The sequence below is a fragment of the Rhinolophus ferrumequinum genome, chromosome 9 (genome assembly GCF_004115265.2).
Source record: "Rhinolophus ferrumequinum isolate MPI-CBG mRhiFer1 chromosome 9, mRhiFer1_v1.p, whole genome shotgun sequence".
NCBI lineage: Eukaryota > Metazoa > Chordata > Mammalia > Chiroptera > Rhinolophidae > Rhinolophus > Rhinolophus ferrumequinum.
In genome coordinates, this window is record NC_046292.1 from 24,860,801 (window position 1) to 24,884,204 (window position 23,404).

At 38.2% G+C, this 23,404-nt stretch overlaps 1 protein-coding gene across 4 annotated transcripts in view; it reads left to right on the forward strand.

Annotated features, from left to right (window-relative positions):
- AGO4 (argonaute RISC component 4) overlaps positions 1-23,349 on the forward strand; it is a 29,520-nt gene extending 6,171 nt beyond the window's left edge. For 2 of the 4 annotated variants that reach the window (XM_033114177.1, XM_033114179.1), the window contains exons 3-18: positions 849-969; positions 2,485-2,666; positions 2,852-2,988; positions 3,071-3,205; positions 3,889-3,976; positions 5,599-5,746; positions 6,015-6,134; positions 6,266-6,394; positions 6,641-6,774; positions 7,866-8,050; positions 9,098-9,257; positions 12,056-12,371; positions 12,513-12,647; positions 18,790-18,891; positions 19,153-19,352; positions 21,417-23,349. In XM_033114177.1, coding sequence (XP_032970068.1) covers positions 849-969; positions 2,485-2,666; positions 2,852-2,988; positions 3,071-3,205; positions 3,889-3,976; positions 5,599-5,746; positions 6,015-6,134; positions 6,266-6,394; positions 6,641-6,774; positions 7,866-8,050; positions 9,098-9,257; positions 12,056-12,371; positions 12,513-12,647; positions 18,790-18,891; positions 19,153-19,352; positions 21,417-21,525 — 2,401 coding nt within the window. In that variant the 3' untranslated portion in view covers positions 21,526-23,349. Of the gene's footprint in view, positions 1-843; positions 970-2,484; positions 2,667-2,851; positions 2,989-3,070; positions 3,206-3,888; positions 3,977-5,598; positions 5,747-6,014; positions 6,135-6,265; positions 6,395-6,640; positions 6,775-7,865; positions 8,051-9,097; positions 9,258-12,055; positions 12,372-12,512; positions 12,648-18,789; positions 18,892-19,152; positions 19,353-21,416 lie in introns of those variants that run through there. The other 2 variants (XM_033114178.1, XM_033114181.1) reach the window with 2 other exon arrangements.
- The last annotated feature ends 55 nt before the right edge of the window (positions 23,350-23,404 follow it).

The following is a 23,404-nucleotide window of genomic DNA, read 5'->3' on the forward strand; positions in this document are numbered from 1 at the left end:
TTCTCTGTTTCCACACTGTTATATTCAAGCAGCCTTTGATATTAAGATTCTTGCTCTTCTAATAAGATGCTCTTGCTACCACTGATGTGGGTAAGACATAGCACCTGACTTTTCATTGACTCTAGCATTCCAAAATCTCACAGGGCCTGCATATAGTGGGATCTGGTGAATATGCAAGAACACTTCAGTAAAGCTATGCATGCTTGATTGACAGAAAGGTTTTCATTCTAAAAAGAAGGAAACTACATTGGTAATCTTTATGGAGTGAGGATATTTTACAACATTCTCTTCTTTACACTGCTTGGGAGCACCTTGGAACAAAACAAGAAAGAATGCAGAATAATAAACTGCCAGCATTAATCAAAGGAATTGACTTATTCCTTTTTTTTTTTTTAACCTTTGTTTTTCACTTATTCCTTTTAGCTTTATTGATGCTCAGATTTCTGAATTTCTGCCCACTCTCTTTTCCAAAACCAGTATACTTGAATAAGGATGTGTATTTGATAACAAACTTATCATCGTTCAGTTGTGAACATGCCACACTTAGATACCTAAGAGAGGTTATTCTTATAAGACTACGTTTATCATAGGAGAGGAATTTGAGAGGATGTTTGAGAGGCTGTCATAAATTTTAGGCTCTTTTATTCTTCTTTTTGTTATCATCTGTTTACTTGTTGCTACCTTTCCGTAGTTAACTATTTTTTTAATTACTTGAATCAATTGTCTCTTTAACTCTTAACTTTTTCCAAGGACTTTTAGATGAATTTAGATGATTAACGTATCATGATAGTTTGCTTGCTGTTCACTGTTTCTTAAAGCTAACTTCCACTATCTCCATTACTGTTAAGGGAGGTTGTAGATACAATGGTGCGGCACTTCAAGATGCAAATATTTGGTGATCGGCAGCCTGGCTATGATGGCAAAAGAAACATGTACACAGCACATCCACTGCCAATTGGACGGGATAGGGTAAGTGTTAACAGCAAGAAATATTTATTGGAGCTAAGTCACTTAGTACTAATTACATAGGACAAAAATATTTCTTTTTCTAATAATAATTCAATTCTTAGTTGTTTCTCACAGTGATGATAGACTTGTTTTTCAGTCCATATTCTCTTTTCCCTTAGTTAATCAATAATTGAAGAGGAGATGAGCATTAGAATTTAGTTTATGTCATCTTTACATATATTCCTCATTTCTCACATTAAGTGCTACCTGAATCTGAACAATAAAGTTTTTATAAATTATAGAATATTGTATTAATATAACACCCACTTATGAAAATATTCTCACCACAATAACTTTTTTTTTATTATTTTTTTTAAATTTTTGTTGGGGAGTATTGGGGAACAGCGTGTTTTTCAAGGACCATCAGTCGTTGTCCTTCAACAGGGGGTGCAGCCCACCATCCCATGTGGGAATTGAACCGGCAACCTTGTTGTTGAGAGCTCGCACTCTAACCAACTAAGCCATCTGGCCGCCCCTCCAGAAGCTGAGCGGCAGCTCATTGTCTTCAATCTAGTTGTGGAGGGCGCAGCTCACTGGCCCATGTGGGAATCGAACTAGCAATTCGGTTGTTCAAAGTTCGCACTCTAACCACCTGAGCCATTGGCCACCCAGTAACTTTTTAAAACATTTATTTTTAAAATTACAAAAGCAATATGTAAATATATACTCATTATAAACTTATCGAGACAATCTAGAAATGCTGTGGCTTCCCGCCTCTCCACCTGTCTGCACCCCTCAATCCCATTTTCCTTTTCAGAGGAAACTACTCTAATAGTTTGGTATGTATCCTTTCAGGTATTTTTATGTGCGTTAGTTATTTGTGCATTTGTTATATACATTCTTATTTGTTTACACATTGTTCTACGATATATTTTTTTCATTTAACAATATGTCTGGGAGATCTTTCCCATTTCTGGACATTTAAATCTATCTTATTTTGTTTAATTCAAACTTTTTTATTGTGGTAAAGTATACATAACATAAAATTTACTATTTGAACCATTTTTAAGTGCACAGTTCAGTGGCATTAAGTATATTCACATTGTTGTGCAGTAGTGACCACTATCCATCTCTAAGACTTTTTCATCATCCCAAACTGAAACTTTGTACTCATTAAACAATAACTCCCTATTTCCTCCTCCCCACAGTCCTTAATAACCACTATTCTACTTTCTGTCTCTATGTATTTGACTATTCTAGGTACTTCATTTACAATAATTGTCATTTTGTGTCTGGCTTATTTCATTTAGCATAATGTTTTCAAGGTTCATCCATGTTATAACATCTACCTTATTTTTAAACTATTGCATAATACTTGATATTAAATTATTCCCCTATCAATGGACATGTAGGTTGTTTCTGATGTTTGGCAATTACAGAAAGTGTTAAATGTCTTTATGCATATACTATATTGAATATTCCTGGGATCTTTCTCTCAGCCTTTGTAAATATGTATGTATATCTATTTTTCCTTAGGTTGATATGGAAGTGACCCTTCCAGGTGAGGGTAAAGACCAAACCTTTAAGGTGTCTGTTCAGTGGGTGTCAGTTGTGAGCCTTCAGTTGCTTTTAGAAGCTTTAGCTGGGCACTTGAATGAAGTCCCAGATGACTCAGTACAAGCACTTGATGTTATCACAAGACACCTACCCTCCATGAGGTTAGTACCTTAGTTTGAATTCTTTGCCACAGATGTCAGACTTTTTTTGATAGTTTGTATTGGAGCCATTGAAAGGTTTCCACATAAGTCATAGTTCAAACTTGGTTTCAATTTGCAAAGTCGAGAGTGAAATGAAAGACTGTTCAAGTTGTTATTGTGAAACATGCAAATTCTTATTTCTTCAGGTACACTCCGGTGGGCCGTTCCTTTTTCTCACCTCCTGAAGGTTACTACCACCCTCTGGGAGGGGGCAGGGAGGTTTGGTTTGGCTTTCATCAGTCTGTGAGACCTGCTATGTGGAATATGATGCTCAATATTGATGGTAGGATGGAACTCTCTTTGGCTGGTTTTCTTGGTCCTTTCCCTTTCCCTGAAGCTAAGTATCCTTCTTCTCTGTTTGTTAGTATCTGCAACGGCTTTCTACCGGGCTCAGCCTATCATTGAGTTCATGTGTGAGGTTTTAGACATTCAGAACATCAATGAACAGACCAAACCTCTAACAGACTCCCAACGTGTCAAGTTTACCAAAGAAATCAGAGGTAGGTGTTAGCATTATTTAGTCTTGGAGAGGCAGTTCAGCATAGTGCAAGGAGCATGGTCTTGGATTCAGACTCACCTGGGCTTCCATCCCATCCCAGCCAGTTCTATCAGTGGGACCTGGGGCAAGTTACTTAACCACTGTGAGCCTTAGTTTATTCCTCACTAAGGTAAAGATAATAATCCATATCTTGGAAGGTTGTTGTGAGAATTAAATACAATAAGATGTGTAAAGCTTCTAGCACAGTACCTGGCACATATCAGGCGCTTAGTAAGTCTTACCCTTACTCACTTAAAAACTTCCGTTTTAACAAAATAAATAGTTTCTTTATTTTCCTTATGGAATTTATTTTCTTCTTTGCTTGTTATTTGCTATCTTCTCTCACTAGAATATAAGCTTCATTAGGGCTGTCTCCAGACCCAAGGATAAGTACCAGAAAATAATTGATGCTTACTAGATATTGAATGAAGTAATAAATTAAAGTGGTTGCAAATCTTAAGTCATCTGGGTTCTAATATTTTCTGCTTAGCTAAGGCTTTTTGCCTGTACATGATGAAATTGTTTCCATATCTTTGCAACTTTTGTCTTGTACAATGTCATGTCTTTCTGATTACATTCAAATCTGCTTTTGTCACTGTGATTTCTATCAATCCTGATGTTTTAACTTTTTTTTTTTAACTGCAGGTCTCAAAGTTGAGGTGACCCACTGTGGACAGATGAAACGAAAATATCGAGTTTGTAATGTGACTAGACGGCCAGCCAGTCATCAAACGTATGTTAACTATATCTAAAATGATACCATTATATTTCTGGTAACAGAGGAAGCTACTATAATCATTTGAAAAATTGGTATCTCATATTGTGATTTGCAAAATCACTGACATCTTCACATTTAAGCACCAAAGCTTTAAAGAAATGTTTAAAATTTTTTGATAGGTATTTGTAAAACATATTTCCTGCTTTTAATTCATTTCACCTCTTAAAGTATGCGAAACATAGATCAACTTTTATATAATGATGCAGAGTCATCATTTTAAGGACCATTTATCAATACTGTTGTAATTCTCAAAGCATGACCCAAAGGGTCTATTGACGCCTGAAAGTCATATAAGGCTGTCATGGGAAGATATATATTGCTTTGTGTTTTGTGTGGGTTTTTTTCCCTCCTTTTGTAGCTGTCACTTCTTCCGTCAGTGTGTATGGCAGCTTCCCGCAATACACTCGTTTCCCTTCCTCAATCTTATTTTTCTAATCATTTAACTTCTAATCCACTGTTAAACTACGCCTAATGAGAAAATATATATTAAAGTGCTTTTTAAATTAACATATATGTAAGTTTTATTCTTATAATCTAGATCATTAAATTCATGTCTGACATAAACATATTGTCTCTTCTAAGTAAACAGCATGAACTTAAACATATAAACTTTACATCATTTTGGTTACTCAGAAGCCTTTTAAAAGTTTTAAATTTTTTTGCTTATATTCTAATCTGACTTTGTCTTAGATCCGTGGTTCTCAATTTTTAAACTTTAGTGTACATCAAAACCATCTGGAGGGTTTTATTCTAGAGAGCTGAAGTTTTGGGGAGACCTCTGGATAAATGTGGTCTATTAATTCAGTCTGATTTGAATAAATTCTTCAGTATGAATTCATGTGTACATTACATAAATTTCTTGAGCATTATAAAGTGACATTCCATGTATTCTTCATATTATATCATTGACTTTCTTCTTCAGGGAAAAAAAAGTGTTACCAAAACCTTATGACATCACTGTTGAGAATTTTGGCATTTGTTTCAAGAGGAACTGTGTCTTTTTCATTATTGTATTACTTTATATACCCTATAAGAATACTTATAGACCTATATAATTTTTGCATGAAGATTAAAAGCACATACATTGTGCTCGCTGCATTGTTACTTTGTGGGTCTGTCACAGTTAAGAAAGCAAGATTAAAGTTAATAGTGCCAAATATTGGAGATCATTTGCCCACTGGAAGAGCCAAATAAAGAGTCTCTTAAATCATGCTCCCCAGTTTACACCAAATATCCTTGCATAGTCTCAGTTTCATGTAGTTGGTCTTGTTGCCTCTAAATCTGACCTCTAGTGAGTCTGTGTATATTTTGATTCTGTAGCTTCTTCTTGTTTTAAGTTCTTTTTAAACTTTAACTAAAAATTTTCTCATTCTATCTTAAAAAAAAACATGGAAAATTCCAACAGAATCACTGTTACGAATGAATACTCAAATGACTTAAATGAAAATGTTCACATAAAGATTGACCTTTGTTTTTTAAGTGACTGATCTTGGTAGAAAATGATGTAGACTTTTGTTTGTTTGCTTGTTTAAGAAAAAAAGAACTTGACATTTCTAAAAAGACATTGTCTCCTATAGTTTTCCTTTACAGCTGGAAAATGGTCAAGCTATGGAATGCACTGTAGCTCAGTATTTTAAGCAAAAGTATAGTCTGCAGCTGAAATACCCCCATCTTCCCTGTCTCCAAGTGGGGCAAGAACAGAAGCATACATACTTGCCACTTGAGGTAAGCTAAACTAAATTTTCTTTTGCCAGTCTGCCAATTCTTAAATGAGTTTTTTTTTAAAAAGAGTCATATTCTAAGCTAGTGGTAGAATTTAGTATTAATTTCTGAAACATTTTAGGCAGAGAACTATGTAACGGAATTTTTTCCTTCTTTCTTTTTCTTTTTCTTTTTTTTCTTTTTTGAAACGAAAGATGTAAGATACAGTTTGGGAAAGGTTTAAGATATAGAAACTCGTTGCACCAATTAATTTCTCTTTGCCTCTTGGTAGGTGTGTAATATAGTGGCAGGACAGCGATGTATCAAGAAGCTCACGGACAATCAGACTTCCACGATGATCAAAGCCACAGCAAGATCTGCTCCTGACAGACAGGAAGAAATCAGTAGACTGGTCAGTAAGGCACAGTCTTTAAGATAAAGCTAGCTTTAAAATGAAAAAAAAAAAAAAAAAAAAGCGTAGAAAACTCCTGATGGGACACAGTTACTCTTTGGTTTTTATATGCAGGCCTTCCTGTTCTTTAGGTGAAGAGTAACAGCATGGTGGGTGGACCTGACCCATACCTTAAAGAATTTGGTATTGTCGTCCACAATGAAATGACCGAGCTCACAGGCAGGGTACTTCCAGCACCGATGCTGCAATATGGAGGCCGGGTAAGCTTTATATGTTATTCAGCAAATTTCTTCCAACAACCAGTCCAAAAGGGAGTCATGGAGGGGTTTTCTACAACACCACCATGAATTCACCCATAGTTTTGATCATGATTGCTCTTTATCTGTTGGCTGATACCAAAGAGAGTCCTGTTTACCCCCTCATCAACCTTCAAATGGCCTTAGATTGTAATGTTTTTTCTCTTTTCTTTTGTTTCTTTTTTCTTTTTCTTTTTTTTTTTTTTAAAGAATAAAACGGTAGCCACACCCAACCAGGGTGTCTGGGACATGCGAGGAAAGCAGTTTTATGCTGGCATCGAAATTAAAGTTTGGGCAGTTGCTTGTTTTGCACCTCAGAAACAATGTAGGGAAGATTTACTAAAGTGAGTATCTTCATATTTTTCAGCTTAGTAATATCCCTTCCAGATATGAAAATACTGTGTTTTGTGAATGTGCTGTGTATTGGTACTAAATCCCTGACTCCTATTGTGATACCATCTGGTTCTAGGAACAAGACCTTGTATCATAGCAAATTGCCAATTTGGGAATTACGTTAAGACTCTGACTCAGCTTCTATTTAGAGCAGAAATTTGTGACTAACGAGGTTGAAGGAGTGCCGATTGGCAAATTCTTGGGTCTTTAGTGAAGCTTCTTTTGGTATTAATTGTATCTTTTCAGTGACGATAAAAACTAGTTCATATTTAATCATTATAATTTACTACTAGCAAGCATGTTTTTCAGCAGGATCACTGACTAAGGTCATTGGTTCATTATCTTACAGATGCATATATAAAGGAAGTTAGTGAGAAGGGTGGACAAATCAAGGCAGGAAAAGGGAACTGGGATGAAAGAAAGTAATCCTACAAAATTTGACAAACACAAAAGAAGCTATTCTGAAAGCTTTATCCATAGATTAAAGTAACTTCAATCTCAATTTCATAATGAATTTTGCTTTTTTGAAGTGATGATTTCTTTTGACATTGTGTGGAATCAAATCTGTTATCAGTTTGAGATCCTAAATGCACTGATTGTGTGACCACATATATCTGTGTTCTCAGTGGAACACAAGCCTATAAGCATACCCAGCTATTCTCATACCGGGCTTACCAAAGTACTCATTACCTGAAATTTTGACTTTGCTTTTCTTCAGTCCAGATTTACTTACTTGAATGTCTAAAAATATCTTTGGACAGAAATGCTGTTCTGGTCTCTGGGGCCCAGCTAAGACATAATTATTTAAAAATTCAAAATGATAATCTGATAGTTTAATAACACAGATTCTTCTGCATTATAATTGCAGCGATACATCTGCCAGTCTAGTTTTGGCAACCAGTTAAAAGATTTTTTTTTTAATTTGTTTGTATCTAATGTGGGCTAAGAATTTGCAGAACTGAAAGAAGTATCATAAAGGGAAATAAATGCTAAGAATATACTCTGAAATGAAACCACTGTGCCACTGGTTCTATTTTAACAGGAGTTTCACTGACCAGCTCCGTAAAATCTCTAAGGATGCAGGAATGCCCATCCAGGGTCAGCCATGTTTCTGCAAGTATGCACAAGGTGCAGACAGCGTGGAGCCCATGTTTAAACATCTGAAAATGACATATGTGGGCCTACAGCTAATAGTGGTTATCTTGCCCGGGAAGACACCAGTATATGGTACGGACCCCTTTAATGTTGAATGAGGGATGATATCACTAGTAGGTGTAACAGTCAGGATATATTAGATTATGCTGCAGTCACAACCCCAAACTGTCAGGGTCTCCAAGCAGCAACGGTTTGTTTTTCGCTCCTGCTATGTGTCCTCTGAGGGCAGACTGCAGCCTCTGTGCCATGTCACCATATCATTTTCATTCTGGGACCCAGTTTGGCAGAGCAGTTGCCTTTTGGAATGTTACTGGTCCCATGGAAGAGAGAACAGAGAGCTCTGGATGGTTCTTCACATCTACAACTTCTTGGCCACAGTCAGCTGTATGACCTACCCAACCTGGGTGGGAGAAGTGGGAATGGGGCCAGGGACATACAGTGCAATTCAAGCATAGTCCCCAAAAGAGGGAGAACTAGAACGTTAGTTGAAAGCAGTAGGGATATAAGAATGAGGAAGAGACAGGAGCCTACCACTTTCAGAAAAGGAGCTGTTTAGTCTGTATCTACTATAAGAACGATACAAAGTTGTTTTGGCTAGCATCCAAGGAATGGGTTTGGGAATACAGACCAGCTATTTAAACTTCATAAAGTATCTACAGCCCTCTCTATGTTTGCTTCTTTTGTTACCTTCTGTTTATTTTGAATGTTTAGAGAAAAAAAAGGGAAGAAAAAAACTTAAAATTCAAAGGGTTGCTGTGTGTACTGAGAGGGAGAAGCTGGGGAAGTTGATTCCTTTGCCAGGCCAGTCCTGTGTAAAAATGAACCTCAAGCAACTGAGTGGTGGCAGGCAGCAGGTGGAATAAAGAAAGCGAGCTAGCTTCAAGGCCTGCAGGAGGGAAGGAAAGGGGTGGGAGAGGGCCTATCCACACTGGAAAAACAAAATTGCCTTGGGGGTGTAGCAGGTAAAAGGACCGCTCATGAAAAACATCTAGCACAGTATACAGTATACAGCAGACACTCTGTAAATGTCAACGTGTGGATTATTTCCCTCTACTTTTGGTAATTAGGAGACTATTTACACATTTTTTAAACTTATTATTATTAACTTATTTTTTGTAGCGGAGGTGAAACGCGTTGGAGATACCCTCTTGGGTATGGCCACACAATGCGTCCAGGTAAAAAATGTAGTGAAGACCTCACCCCAAACCCTTTCCAACCTTTGCCTGAAGATAAATGCAAAGCTTGGAGGAATTAACAATGTGCTTGTACCTCATCAAAGGTAAGATTCTGAACTCTGCTTTTCCCACTTTTTTATTAAGATCTAACTTATGTAATTTACAGTACAGCACACAACCTTCAAATATGCATTTCAATTGTTTTTTTCTTATATATGTATACACTCATGTAACCAGCACTCAGTTTAAGCTACAGAATATTTCCAGCACCTCATCAGGCTACCTTGTAATCCCTCCCAATAGATAGCCCCCAAAGGTAACCACTGTTCTGATATCTATCACCATAGATAAGTTTTGCCTGTTTTTGAGCTTCATGTAAAGGGAACCATACAGTATGTGCTATTTTGTGTTTACCTTCTTTTGTTCAATATTACATTTCTGAGATTCATCCATGCTGTTGTAATTAAGTCATAGTTTATTCTTTTCCATTGTGTATTATTTCATTATATGAATATACCACAAACTTTTAATCTAGTCTACTATTGAAGGACATTCTGGTACATTCATTATATAATTCTTCCACATTTTTGTTGGAGTTAAGTAGTCTTTCTCTTGTGTGTATATATCCAGAAGTGGAATTGGTGAGTTACAGAGAATACATATATTTAGCATTGATAAATGCTGTCAAATAGTTTTGCAAAGTGGTTGTACCAATCTACATTGCCACTGAGAGTTCTAGCTGCTCCATATTCTCACCAACACTTGGTAGTATCAGTCCTTTTCATTTTAGCCATTTTGGAGGTAATAGTATCTCATTGTGGTTTTAAGTTGCATTCCCCTGATGACAATCATTTTGAGCACATTTTCATATGCTTGTTGGCTATTTGGACATATCCTTTTGTCATAGGCCTGTTCAGTCCTTTGCCCATTTCTTAGATTGGGTTGTCAGTCTTTTCATTAATTTGTAGTTTCCTTACCTATTGAGATATATCTGACTTGTTAACTCTAAAATGGTTTTACACCAATGTGATTTGAAAAGTTAAATATAGGTCTGTGTTATTAGTCATTGCTATACTTAAGAAGAAGGTGAAATTGAGTGCCTTACTACTGGATGATCATATCACAATTCTCATTTTTGGTCTTTTTAAAAAAATTTTTTACTAGTTTCAGGTGTACAAAACAAGATAATAGTTAGACATTTACACTTCTCACAAAGTGATAACCCCCCCTAATCTACTACCTTTCTGACATTGTATATAGCTATTATAATACCGTTGACTATATTCCCCATGCTGTACTTTACATCCCGTGTATGTAAAAAAAAAAAAATTATGTATATATATTTACTTATAATTATATATATTTACTTGTAATTAATATATATATATATACATTATATATATTATAATATATTTGTAATAAATATATTTACTTGTAATTAATTTGACATTCAATATTATTCTACTTCAGCTTCAGGTGTATAGCGCAGTGGTCAGGCATCTACACAGTCTATGAAGTGATCTCCCTGATAAATCCAATACCCATCTGGCACCCTACGTAGTCTTTACAATATGATTAATTATATTTCTCATTTCGTCTTGAATGAAATTTCTAGGTAATTAAATCTTTCCTGAAACATTGGTAGATGAGGTATACAGGCCATAGGAGAAGTTAAAACCTAAAATCTGAAACCATTTAATTTTACCCCAGACATTTGAGACATTATAGTCTAGTGGTTTAGAGTGCTCACTTTGGTGTCAGACTTCCTGGGTTTGATTCCAGCTTTACCACTTCCTAACTGGTAAATCTCATTTTTTAAATCTGAAAATTGAGATAATGACTGTACCACCCTCATAGAATTGTTGTGAGGACTAAATGAGTTAATACATATAAAGTACTTAGCATAGTGGCTGTTACACTGTATATGTAAGCCATTATTATGTTATGTGTATGTATGTTAGGTATATACGTTCACTGTTATACTGCTGTCTGCCAGGACCATGTTATATGATGATATTTATAGAGAAATACAACATAGCCTCTGCCCTCATGGGGATACCTATTCTTTCGTATCTATTGCATCTTTAGTACCTATTACGTGAGATTTTCAGATTTGAAATGCCTCCTAGATTATACTTTAAGAATCAATATTCAATCCCAAGTCCTACTTTTAAGAATTTCCCCGAGAGGGTTGCATATTTTTCTCTTTGATTCCTTAGAGAAATCAGGGCCAAATAAATTAATTTATTCTTTCAAAAAATATTTATTGAGGGCCAACTGTGAGCTAGGCAGTGTTCTAGGCACTAGGAATATAGTAGTGAATAAGACAGAACAAAACAAAATTCCTGTCCTTGTGGAGCTTACATTCTTTGTGTGTGTGTGTGTGTGTGTGTGTGTGTGTGTGTGTGTACACAATAAATAAATAAGTAAAATATGTGGTGTAAATGATACGTGGTATGGATAAAAATAAAATAGGGAAGGAGATAGATTTGATTCTCTTTTCCTAAGTCTCACATCTTAAAAAGAATTGGGGTTTTTAATCCCAGTTTCATGTACATTCTGTAATTCTGTATTTATTGCAGGAAATCCCAGGATCCCAAGAAAGCCTGCTCTGGGAAAGTTTTCCCTTTACACATAGAGATTTTGTTAAATTTGGATTGGGTCCTCTTTTTTATTCTTCCCTTCCTACTATTACAGAAGAATCATGTTGACTTCTGCAGTCAATTCAGATTCATTGATTGGGTGGCACAGATACTCAGTGGGTCTTAGAGTTCTCCCCTGGTGGGCACAAGTTGTTATTCTCTCTTTAAGATTATATCTGAGATTGTATCTGGGGAGCTTACTAAACCCAGACACTTTCACCTACGTATCTGAATGGCGATGTCTCCTTAAATCTGAGCAGGCCATCGGTGTTCCAGCAGCCTGTCATCTTCCTGGGAGCAGATGTCACACACCCCCCCGCAGGGGACGGAAAGAAGCCTTCCATTGCTGCTGTCGTTGGCAGCATGGACGGACACCCCAGCCGGTATTGTGCCACTGTTAGGGTGCAGACCTCCCGCCAGGAGATCTCCCAGGAGCTCCTCTATAGTCAGGAGGTAATCCAGGACCTTACTAACATGGTTCGAGAGCTGCTGATCCAGTTCTACAAATCCACACGCTTCAAGCCCACGCGCATCATCTATTACCGTGGAGGGGTATCCGAGGGACAAATGAAACAGGTACTCTCATTATCCTGTAGTTGCCCTTTGGGGCTTCTGGGTGTCGACAGAACCTGCTTCCATTTGCCACTCTGGGTAAATCGGGTCTGAGTGATACCAGGTGAGTTCTCAATTAAATGTCGTTCCATTTTTAACTCCTAGGTAGCTTGGCCAGAACTAATAGCAATTCGAAAGGCATGTATTAGCTTGGAAGAAGATTACAGGCCAGGAATAACCTACATTGTGGTACAGAAAAGACATCACACACGACTCTTCTGTGCAGATAAAACAGAAAGGGTAAGAAAACAGAGGATAAACTTCATTATCTGGTGCAAGTAAATGTGGTTTGGAGTGGGCATCCATACAATTTTGTTTTCTTAAAAACACAAGTACCTGATAATAATGTAATAAATGTACTAAGTAAAGTTGATGTTAGATGACCAATTCTGAATGATACAGATTTCAAGACTGAATATTTCTCTTCTTTCTAGAGTTTGTAGAGGGGAGGTCAGAAACATGCCAGGCCCACCAGAGTGTCACCGGCAGCCTTCATAGGGCAGGTTTATCTATTGGGACTGTATTGCCATTTGCTGCTTTTTGCTGCCAGTACCTGAGTCATGGTTCTAGGGTATAAAGAAGAATTTCTCTTCTAAATAATTTTATATCCATGCAGGGGATTCTTAGGTACAAACTTGGGACAGTTATGATGTCACACTTACTAATCGTGTTACTTAACTTCCCCCAGCCGTAATGTCCTCAACTATAAAATGTATTAAGAACAATACCTCACAGAATGGTTTAAGAATTAAATTAATAAATAAATGTTTATTTAATGTTTAATGTTAATTTGGGATAAAATCCCCAGCACTTGATAAAAGGCATTTTGTGTAATCTATTTATAATCTGATACTTATGTGTAAACTAGGTAAATACATGATACTGGATGATTTTGCTTCTATGATATTTTTGATGACATTACTTCATCTTTTCCAGGTCCTCCCTGATCCACCTTCAGGGAGACCAGTTCTCTCTGTTGCCTAATCATGTAATCTTGTGGGTGACTCCCATCATTTTCTAGTACGCCCGTCCTTCGTTTTAGTCTCTAATCCAAGGCTGAGCTGTTTCTTTTTGTTTTCTGAATCACTAGAGAACTAAGGTTTTCTCCTTAGGCTCCAGGCCCACCAATCAGATCAGATTCAAAGTACTGTCTTCTAAATTGCCCAAACCCTGACTCAGTAGTACTTCTTAGACTCTGCTAATACAAATTCTCCAAACTCTTGCCCGAGTTCTGGGTACAGAGCGTCTTGCCACCCCCTCCTTAACTGTACTGTCACCGTTCCATCCCTCTGTCAGCTTGCTGTCCATGTAGCCTTGGGACCTGGATTATCTTGCTGAAACCCCAGGTTATCTCATGGTTTTGTTCTTTACCATCCAGTGTCGCTCCTAACCTTTCAAGATTGGCAGTTTCAGTCCTTGGTCTGCTTTGCACCCGACGCTTACCAACATCTTCAATTCTCTGAACGTGCCTCTTGCCAAACTCCAACTCTGAACCAGTCCACTTGCCCATTTCCTTTGCTTCCACTCTTAGGCTGGTAGAGATTGCTGAGGAGAAAAGTCATTGGTTAATAATGAACCATACATTGGTACCTCGGTTTTCAAATGTGAACATTTCAGTTTACGAACGCCGTACATTTTATGAATCTATGGTATCATTAGATAGTAAAATTCGTGCTAATTTGCAGTTTTAGGGGTTGATTTTAAAGGTCCGGGGCGGATTAATCCATTTTTCATTACTTTCTATGGGGAAACCGTGCCTCAGTTTTCGAACGTTTCAGAACTTGAACGGTCTTCCAGAACGGATTACGTTAAAAAACTGAGGTACCACTGTATTTCAAATCCATGATAGCAAATCTCAACCAGAACTTTGAGGCTACAATTTTTTAAAACTTTATTTTATTCTCCATAGCATCTGTTCCAAACCTTTATACTCTTTTTAACTCCCCAACCCTATCCATGGTGCTTTCATTGCCAGTAATTTGCATTGCCAACAATAGAACAATCTTCTATTTCCCCCAGAAAACAAAATCTAGAAGACATGAATTTTCTTGCTTGGCTTCCCCTCCTTTACTTTCAAATTTAGTTAAATCTTATCTTCTGCCTCATATCTCAGAGGCTAATCTCTCCACTTATGCTTTCTCTGTTCCCCCACCTATGCTTTTGTTCCTAATCCTTTTCTGCCTCATTTCATTAATCATCCATGATTTTCTAAAATTTCAGCCTTTCCCATTCTGTTGCTTCCTTCGCTCACCCTCTAAAATTTCTCAACTCTGCCTTAGTCCCCCAAATAAACTTCCCTTCCTTCTGCTTCTAACTCAGCCTACCTGCCACCTTATGTTTCTTTCCTTTCATTACCAAACTTTTAGGAAGAAAATGACTGGACTTTCTTTCCATACCATCTCACTTCAATTCTCTGTAGCCTGACTGTGATTTCAATGACTCCCCTACAGTTGCTCCCTTAATGACTTGTTCATTTCAAATCCAGCGATATCTTGTCAGGTTCCCACACTGACCGACCTCTTTGCAGCTGCGAAGATAATGGCCTTTTTTGACCTTAGCAATGTGACAGGCCAGGTTCACTACCCACCTCTGTAATCAAGCTTTCTTTGACTCCTCTTCCTCCTCTGTCCATTAAACATGATGTTTCCTGGCATTTTATACATTGCCCTCTTCTTTCCTCAATTTCAATTCTCTTTAGTCACACCCACTTCCCTGGATTCACTTATTTGCTTATATATTCCTCAGTCTGTATTTCCAGCCCTAGACTTCCCTGTGTAGCTCCGGACTTGTACTTCCAATCACCTACCAGACACATTTACTTAGATGCTCTGTAGACATTGTATCAGTCAAGGTAGGCTAGGCTGTGCTGTGGTAACAAAAAACTCCAAAGTCTTAGCGCTCACAAAGATTTATTTCTTGTTCACATTGTAACTTTGCAGCAGCTGTGACCCTGCAGTCCTCCCTTTAGAACCTAGGCTGACAGAGAAGCATCTATCTGGAACATTGCCAGCCATTGTAGCAGAGGGGAAAAAAGATACAGACTAGCCAAATGCTGGCTCTTAAAGCTCCTGCCCAGAAGTAACACATTTCAGGCTACATTGTATCTGCCAAAGCAAGTTACAAGGCCACTTCTGAGTTAATGGGATAGGGAAGTACTATCCTCCTCCAGGGAGGGGCACAGGAATATTTGGCACCAGTGATACAATCTACCACAGGCATTTCAAGCAAAACACGTCTAAACCTTCTACTTATTGTTTTATCCTCATCCAAAACCTATCCCTCCCCCAATTTTCCTTTTTTTCTGTTACTTGGCATCAGTGTATATAAAGTCAGCCAAGCTAGAAACTTCAGAATTGTCTTTAAATTCTTCTCCTTTCCTGTCACCTTCACCCCCACCCCCAATAACCAGTTGGTCGCATTGTCCTCTGTTCTGCTCTGAAATCTCTCATCTTAGTTCTTCTTCTTTGTGTGCTCTCTCTGCCCTAGGCAGAAGTTTTCTGTATTGCAGGAGACTCCTAGCGGTCTCCCTGTCTTCATTCCTCCTTCACAAATGCATCCTCTGCTTGCTGTCAGACTAGGTTTTTAAGGTACAGATCTTACCCTGCCACTTCACTGCTCAGAAATCTTCATGTATTTCCACTGGCTATCAAATGCTTTCCTGTGTTGTCCCAATGTAGCCAAAACATAACATTGTAGTTTCATATTTCACCATACCCTCATGTACCTTCCATTTCCCATATACATTGCGCATTTTTATCCCTGGAATGACCATGTCCATCGCACCATTTTTTTTTCCATTTTTTTTTTTTTAAATAAGGTATAAATACAGTAAGATTCATCCTTTTTAGTGTACTGTTCTATAGATTTTGACAAATGCATATAGTTGTGTTACCACTACCTCAATAAAGATAAAGAATGATTCTATCACACACACAAATTTTCTCATGCCCTTTCATAATCAATCCTTTCCCCCACTTACAGTCTCTGCCAACCACTGACAGATATTCTGCCCCTATAGTTTTATTTTTTTTCAGAATGTCATATGCACGGATTCCCATAGATTTTGAGTCTGGCTTCTTTTACTTCACATAATGCATTTGGGATTCACCCAAGTTTTTGTGGGTATCAGTAGTTTGTTCCTTTTTATTGCTGAGTAGTATTTCATGATATGGATGAACCACAGTTTGTTTATCCATTCCTGTCTTGAGGGGATATTTGGAGAGTTTCCATTTTCATCCCATTCCCCCTTTTAGCTGCTACTTATCCTGTAACAATACATGGCTCAACTATTTCCTCCCACCAGCGTTTCCCAGTGCCTCTCATGATGCCTTTATCATATTGCATTGCAGTTCATTGTAGGGCAGGAATTCATGTTCATTAATTTTCTCTGTGCCTCTGTCCTCCCCAGCATCTGCTACAGAGCCTTGTACATGGGTGCACAACCAGTAATTGTTGAGTTAAACTTGCCTGGATCCTCTTTTCCCCAGGGCATCATCTCTTTAGGCTCTCATCTATAGATGCCAAGACATTTTTAAAAAAGAGATTCTATGGTCAAATAAGTGTGTGAAATGCTGTGTACTCCATCACTCTCTTAAAGATTATACCTTACTAAATAAAGGTTCTGAGAAGTCATCTAATGGAAAAGCCTTCTAAACTTTGGTTTAACTCAGTATTTCGCAAATTTGACCATAAAACACCAAAATACATCCTGCAGAACCAATATTCCTAAAGAACACACTTTGGGAAACAGTGCTAGAACTGTTATAACTCAGATACATTTCCTCTTGTCCAGCTAGGTACCCAAGTTCACCTATGAATTGGATGGAATGAGACTTTACTATACTCATAGATACTCTTATATGCACTGGTGTATGACCTTCAGCTGAAGGTAACAACAGGTAGAATGGAACCAAATAAACTCCCATCAAATTTGTGCCTATATTCTAAATAAACTTCCTCATATGAAACCCCTCCATACAGCAGAAGAGGATGAAAACTGACCAAATAGCAAGATTTAACTCCCTTCCTTGTAAATGCATTTCTGAAGTTCCCCTCTCTGCTTTCCCAGAAGTTTGATTTAGCATTTTGGCCATAGTAGAACTTTAGAATTTTGAAAGTGTAAGAGATCACACCTAATTTTATAGCTAATTAGATTGAGGCCCAAAGATATTATGTTATGCTTCGTTCAAGATACGTAATTGCAAGGCTAGACCTAGATCTGAAACTCTGGAGTCCTAATTCCCATTTCAGTGCATTCTTCCTGCTAATGCATGTGCTGGTGACTTCTTTTATTGATTCCCACAAAAAAAAAAAATGTTAGTTTTGTTAAACCTGGTGAACCAATTCAAAGATTTTTTCATCTTTTACTGAAAGTTGTGAATTAAAAAAAAAAAATTCCAGCGGCCAGTTGGGTCAGTTGGTTAGAGTGCGGTGTTCGTAACACCGAGGTCACCAGTTTGATCCCCACATGGGCCACTGTGAGCTGCGCTCTCCATAACTACATTCAAAACAATGACTTAGAGCTGATGGGTCCTGGAAAAACACTGTTCCCCAATAAAATTTAAAAAAAAATTCCAAGTAGGAATACAACTGATTTTTCTCAGTAAGCATATCCATCTTAAATGTCTTTTTCCCCCCTCTGTGAACATACCAATGTGTCATCTGTAAATAAATGACAATAATGCAGCCCAAAGACACAAGTAAAATAATTCCCCTAGAGGAGGGTTTCCAGGTGGGAATTCCCAACCGTTCTCAGGAATTTCTTTCACTTTCCCATTCCCGAATCCCGAGAAAAGTTGGTCGGGAAATCAGGAAAATCGGCTCCTTGAACCCAGTAATACCCACAATGGGAAATAAACGTATTACTCACAATGTATCTCTTAGACATTTTTCCTATTTCGTCACTAGGGTTTCCCAGCAGGAATTCCCACCCACTGTCAGGAAATTTTTTCGCTTTTCCACTCCCGAATCCCAAGAAAAGTTGGTCGGGAAATCGGGGAAATTGGTTCCTTGAACCCAGATGGTTGGTAGTATGCCGTCACTTTGTGGAAACGATTCCTTGTGGAGAACAGAAAACAGTTTATAACTCAGGATTCAGGAATGGGAAAGCAAAAAAACATTCCTGAGAACAGGCGGGAATTCCTACCTGGAAATCCTATCCTAGAGAAACCATGGAGTGTATTTGTTTGTGAAAATATTTAAAGATGTCATGGTTGGACTAAGGGAAAGACACAGAAAATTCAATCTTGAGTTAAATTGGTTTGTGAGAGCAGCCTGCTAACTTGTTACCGATTAACATATAAAAGAAAAAAATGGCCTGAGACCAGTTTGGCACTTTGATGACTAATTACAATTTTTTTTTTTTTTTTTTTTTTTTTTGTAGGTGGGTAAAAGTGGCAATGTACCAGCAGGCACTACAGTGGATAGCACCATCACACATCCATCTGAGTTTGACTTTTACCTTTGTAGTCATGCAGGAATTCAGGTAATTTGGAAGCTGGTCTAGATCTTTGACTCGATAGGGAGACATTTGCAAATTCAGCAACTAGCTTGAGTAGACTTGTTATTAAACACTGTGCATAACTTTGTCAATGCTTGTACCCTGGAACTGTTATCTTTTGGTCTAGATATCAGCTTGTAGGTGTGCTAGGCAGGAATACTCTGAGTGTAAGGAGTATGTTTCAGTTCTTCTCTCAGGAAGCCAACCCATGTCAGAAATATATTAATCATAAAACTCTCTCTCCAGGGAACCAGCCGCCCTTCCCATTACCAGGTCTTGTGGGATGATAACTGCTTCACTGCAGATGAGCTCCAGCTACTGACTTACCAGCTCTGTCACACCTATGTGAGGTGCACACGCTCAGTCTCTATTCCAGCCCCTGCATATTATGCCCGGCTTGTGGCATTCAGAGCACGGTATCATCTAGTGGATAAAGATCATGACAGGCAAGTTTCTCGGGCACAATAAAATCTCTTTACGTTAGCAGCATGTTAAAAAGTAAATGAGCTGCTTGCTATAGAAAACGTTTTGGAGGAGCTACTCTTCCTTTTAAGGTTTAAATGGCAAGCAGCAAATAAAAGTGCATGTGCCTTTGAAAGCTTATAATGGGACATTTGGTCCAAGGAGTGCTGAGGCCTGTTCCTACATGTAAGGTGTGTCTAAAGTCTGCCCAAGGAAAGGAGTCTCACTGGGAGTTGCCTGTGGTTTTCCCATAGAGCCCAAAGCATTTCAGTTCTGCTGGGGTCCTGAGTAGCCTCAGAAGGCAGCCAGCACAGTAGCCTGACTCCCGTCAGAGCAGCCACTGGCCTGCAGATTCCACTTCATGCAGGGAAAGTCCTGAGCACTTCACTTTGCTTTCAGCACAACCTGGAAGGATGCACTAGAGTGAACCTGGGTATGTGTGTGGGAGAGGAGGGGTACCAGACCATTCTCACCCCCAAAGAGGGACCTCAAGAGAATTAGACATTGTGACCTGTTACTGAGCTACTGTTAAATAGCTAAACAAGCTCTCTGCAGTAATTTTCTTTTCCAAATGACCATCTGTGAAGTGTAGCAATTTCTGGGCTCTTCCCCAAGTCTGAATTCAACGCTAAATAGTAGACATTCCACTGCAAGTCTATTTCTGTAAGGGTTCAAAATACGCTATTATGGAAAATGCCCAGCTGTGACTTGGTACCTTTCATTTTGTAGTATACGTTAATTCATTCAATGCCTTTATTAGGTATTGACTATATTCCCAGTATTGTGCTAAGTACTAAAAATGCTAAGAGGTGGAATACGTGTTTCGTGGGATTTTATGTTTCACTCTGGGAGATAATACAGGTAAACATAGAACTAACAATTAGCCCAAAGCAATATAGGTGAACGTGCAATGGGACATCAGAGGAAAGGCTTTTAGAGAAGATTTCATAGCTGGCTGGGTAGGATTTGGATCTACAAAGAAGAGGAAAGGATTTTCCAGTCAGAGGGAACAAAGGACACAAAGAAGAGAAAGAAAGTGACATGTTTAGACAATAGAAAGTTTTCTTTGGCTGGAGTACATGAACGGGAACCAGCAGGCATGAAGCTGGAAAATTGTGTTAGAGCAAGTTTGTCTTTGTAAAAGGTAAAAACTATTCCTGGGATAAAATAGACAGTACTTAACAGTTAACTGGGTGTGAGTGGGTGAGAGGAGTCAGAAGAGGGATGGTGATTTGCAGTTTACCAAGACCTTGATAGCCCATGGCACCCTTAAAAGGTATGTTCAGAAGTTGTTATTGTTATCCTCAATAACAAAAGACTCAAGTTCAGAGGAGTTGTTACTTGTTCAAGGTCATATAGCTGGTGAGGGAAAGACAAGAGGAAACTGGTGGCATAATAACGTTTGCTGAGTTTCTATTACAGTCCTGCACTGTGCTTCATTCATTCATTCATTCAACAAATGGTTGTTGGAGCTATACTATGTGCCAAGCACTAGAGATTCAGTGTGAGTAAGATAGACAAAGTTGCTGCTTTCTTGGAGTTTATGTCCCAGTGGGGAAATAAATAATTACCCAATTAATAATTCTAATTATGTTTCTTTCACATGAAAGAAAAGTAGAGGGTTCTGTGAAAGTATGTTCCAGGTATCTTTAACCTGAACTTTGGAGTCAGGGAAGATTTCTTTGGGGGAAATGGCATTTGACCGAAGCCTAAAGGAGAAGAAGTAGGCAGTAACCAGACATAACAACCAATGGCGGTCCTTACCAAGGCATCATTAAGGATGTGGGTTTTTACAAACATTCTTTAATTATTACAACAGCCCACTAAGTATGTTGTGTTGCATTTCTCAGTTAAGCACACTGATGTTTAGAGAGACATTACGAATTAGTCAAGGAACCACAGCTTGAACCTAAGATCTGGAATCCAGTACTATTCATGCTATTTGGAACATATGAAGTTTGAAGCAGTCTTCTGTTACACCCAGGTTTTGGTTTTGTTTGTTTGTTTGTTTTTTGTTTGTTTGTTTTTTTGCTTTATTCTCTTTGCAGTGCGGAAGGCAGTCATGTGTCAGGACAAAGCAACGGCCGAGATCCTCAGGCCTTGGCTAAAGCCGTGCAGATCCACCATGATACCCAGCACACGATGTATTTTGCCTGAGAGTCTCAGAAGAACTCAACCAATTTGGCACCCCATGCAGCCTCCAAATGTTTCAAATGCCTCCTGCCTCTAGAGAGAGCCAAGTTGACTTCAGGTGGTCTTCTACCAGCAGCTCGGAATAGTTGCACTGAATATATACTTCGCAGCACTGTCTGATGCATCAACAAAATTGAGCCATTTTTTTTTAAAGTAATAGATACTCATAGATTGTCTTTTCTGATGCACTGGACTGAATTTTTACCTCAACGTGCAAAGGCTGATCAGCCTGAACTTTCTAAAGGACTTTACAAGAAAGGTTTCTATGGAATATTTTGCTAGCTGTGGTGTTCACCGCATCCCTCTAGTTTATAAGAGAAGATTATTCCTTTTTTTCTGTATTCATCACGTGGGATGTATGCATAAGTGGGAGAGAAAAACCAAACAGTCTACTTCAGTTCAGCCTAACTATTTCATTGTGTGGGTCCATAGACTTTTTAATGGAGATTTCTGACTTCGCCACTGTAAATGCCTTTAATGAGCATTGATTTTGGAAAGTTTTACAGAGTTTTATTAGTTTTACTACTTTATCTTATTGATCTCTACGGACTTGTGCTAGTGCAAGTACAGGCTGCCAAGCAATTGCACTATATTTGGCTCCACATTCAAACAGGCAGTTCTCTTATTTGGTTGACTTTTGTGAATGTGTAACACAAGCAGATGTAATGCATTATCACAGTGACAGATAACACTGCCGTGGTAAAAGTACTCCTGTTTCCCCCTCTTTGAAAAAAAAAAAATTAACTGTTAGTATTTTTCAAAGTTTTCAAAAGTGCCCATTTTATGCTGCTGTGTGGTTTGTTAGACCTAAATGATTTTTAAACTTTTCTCATAGAAAGTTAACTTTGGCAATAAACATTTTTTAAGGTCCCCTCCTCTTCCTCCCCCTGACAATGTAGTTTTCTAGATGAGATTTCGGTATCATTTTATCAGCTATTTCTTATAGACCATAATCTGGCAATTTCTGAAACAGTCAGAAAAGACATATATTCCCATGCCTTTTTAGAGAATTATTTTTTATCTGTTTTATAATCACAGTTGGTGTCCTGTCACTTTGTTTTAAAATAAGCTAGAACCAGGATGCTCCCTTACTGGATTGGCTTTGCCAATCCTTAAGGTACATTGAGTGATGCTGCAACTTGCAAAAATGTACCAGCATTTAAAACTTTTTTTTCCCTGGGAATCAAGGTTACTTACACAATTACTTGCAGTGTGAATTTTGTGCTTCTCTTTCAACCTGAAATGTACCTGGTGAGGTTTCCTTCCTTTTATTAAACTAAAACTGCATAGAAAGATTGATTTTTCATAATAGATTCTGGATTCTATTCACAGGGAGACTGAGTTCCTTTCTTGCCCAAACAAAGGAAGTTGATCTAAAGCAAGCATCAGTTAAAATGTAGGGGGAAATGTATTTTGTATTTAGAGTAGATAAGACTTTGTGAATGGACAACAGTTACATAGAGTCTTGGTAGTTCCAGCCAGTGTTGCCCAGCCCAAATTTCACTGACTTACAATTTTCTATCCTGGAACCTCAGGAGTAAGAGCTGGAAAAGGGGATAAAAGGTGCAGAGCCACAGTCCACATGCATGAGGAAGGTGCTGGGTGAGGAGATGATCAGTGTGGTAAACCAATTACACCACCTCTGTCTGGAAACACTGTCTGGATCTGATGGGGAAGGGTGTTTGCTTGAACTCATTAGCCGGTCCAAATCTTTTAAACTAGCCTTCTCAAAATCCCAGCAATATAAAGCCCTGTTTTTCTTGTCTTTTAAACAAGCTTGTAAATACACTGAAGTTTACATTTCCATGTGCTGTTGATCAGCAGCAGCACCAGTCTTTGCTGA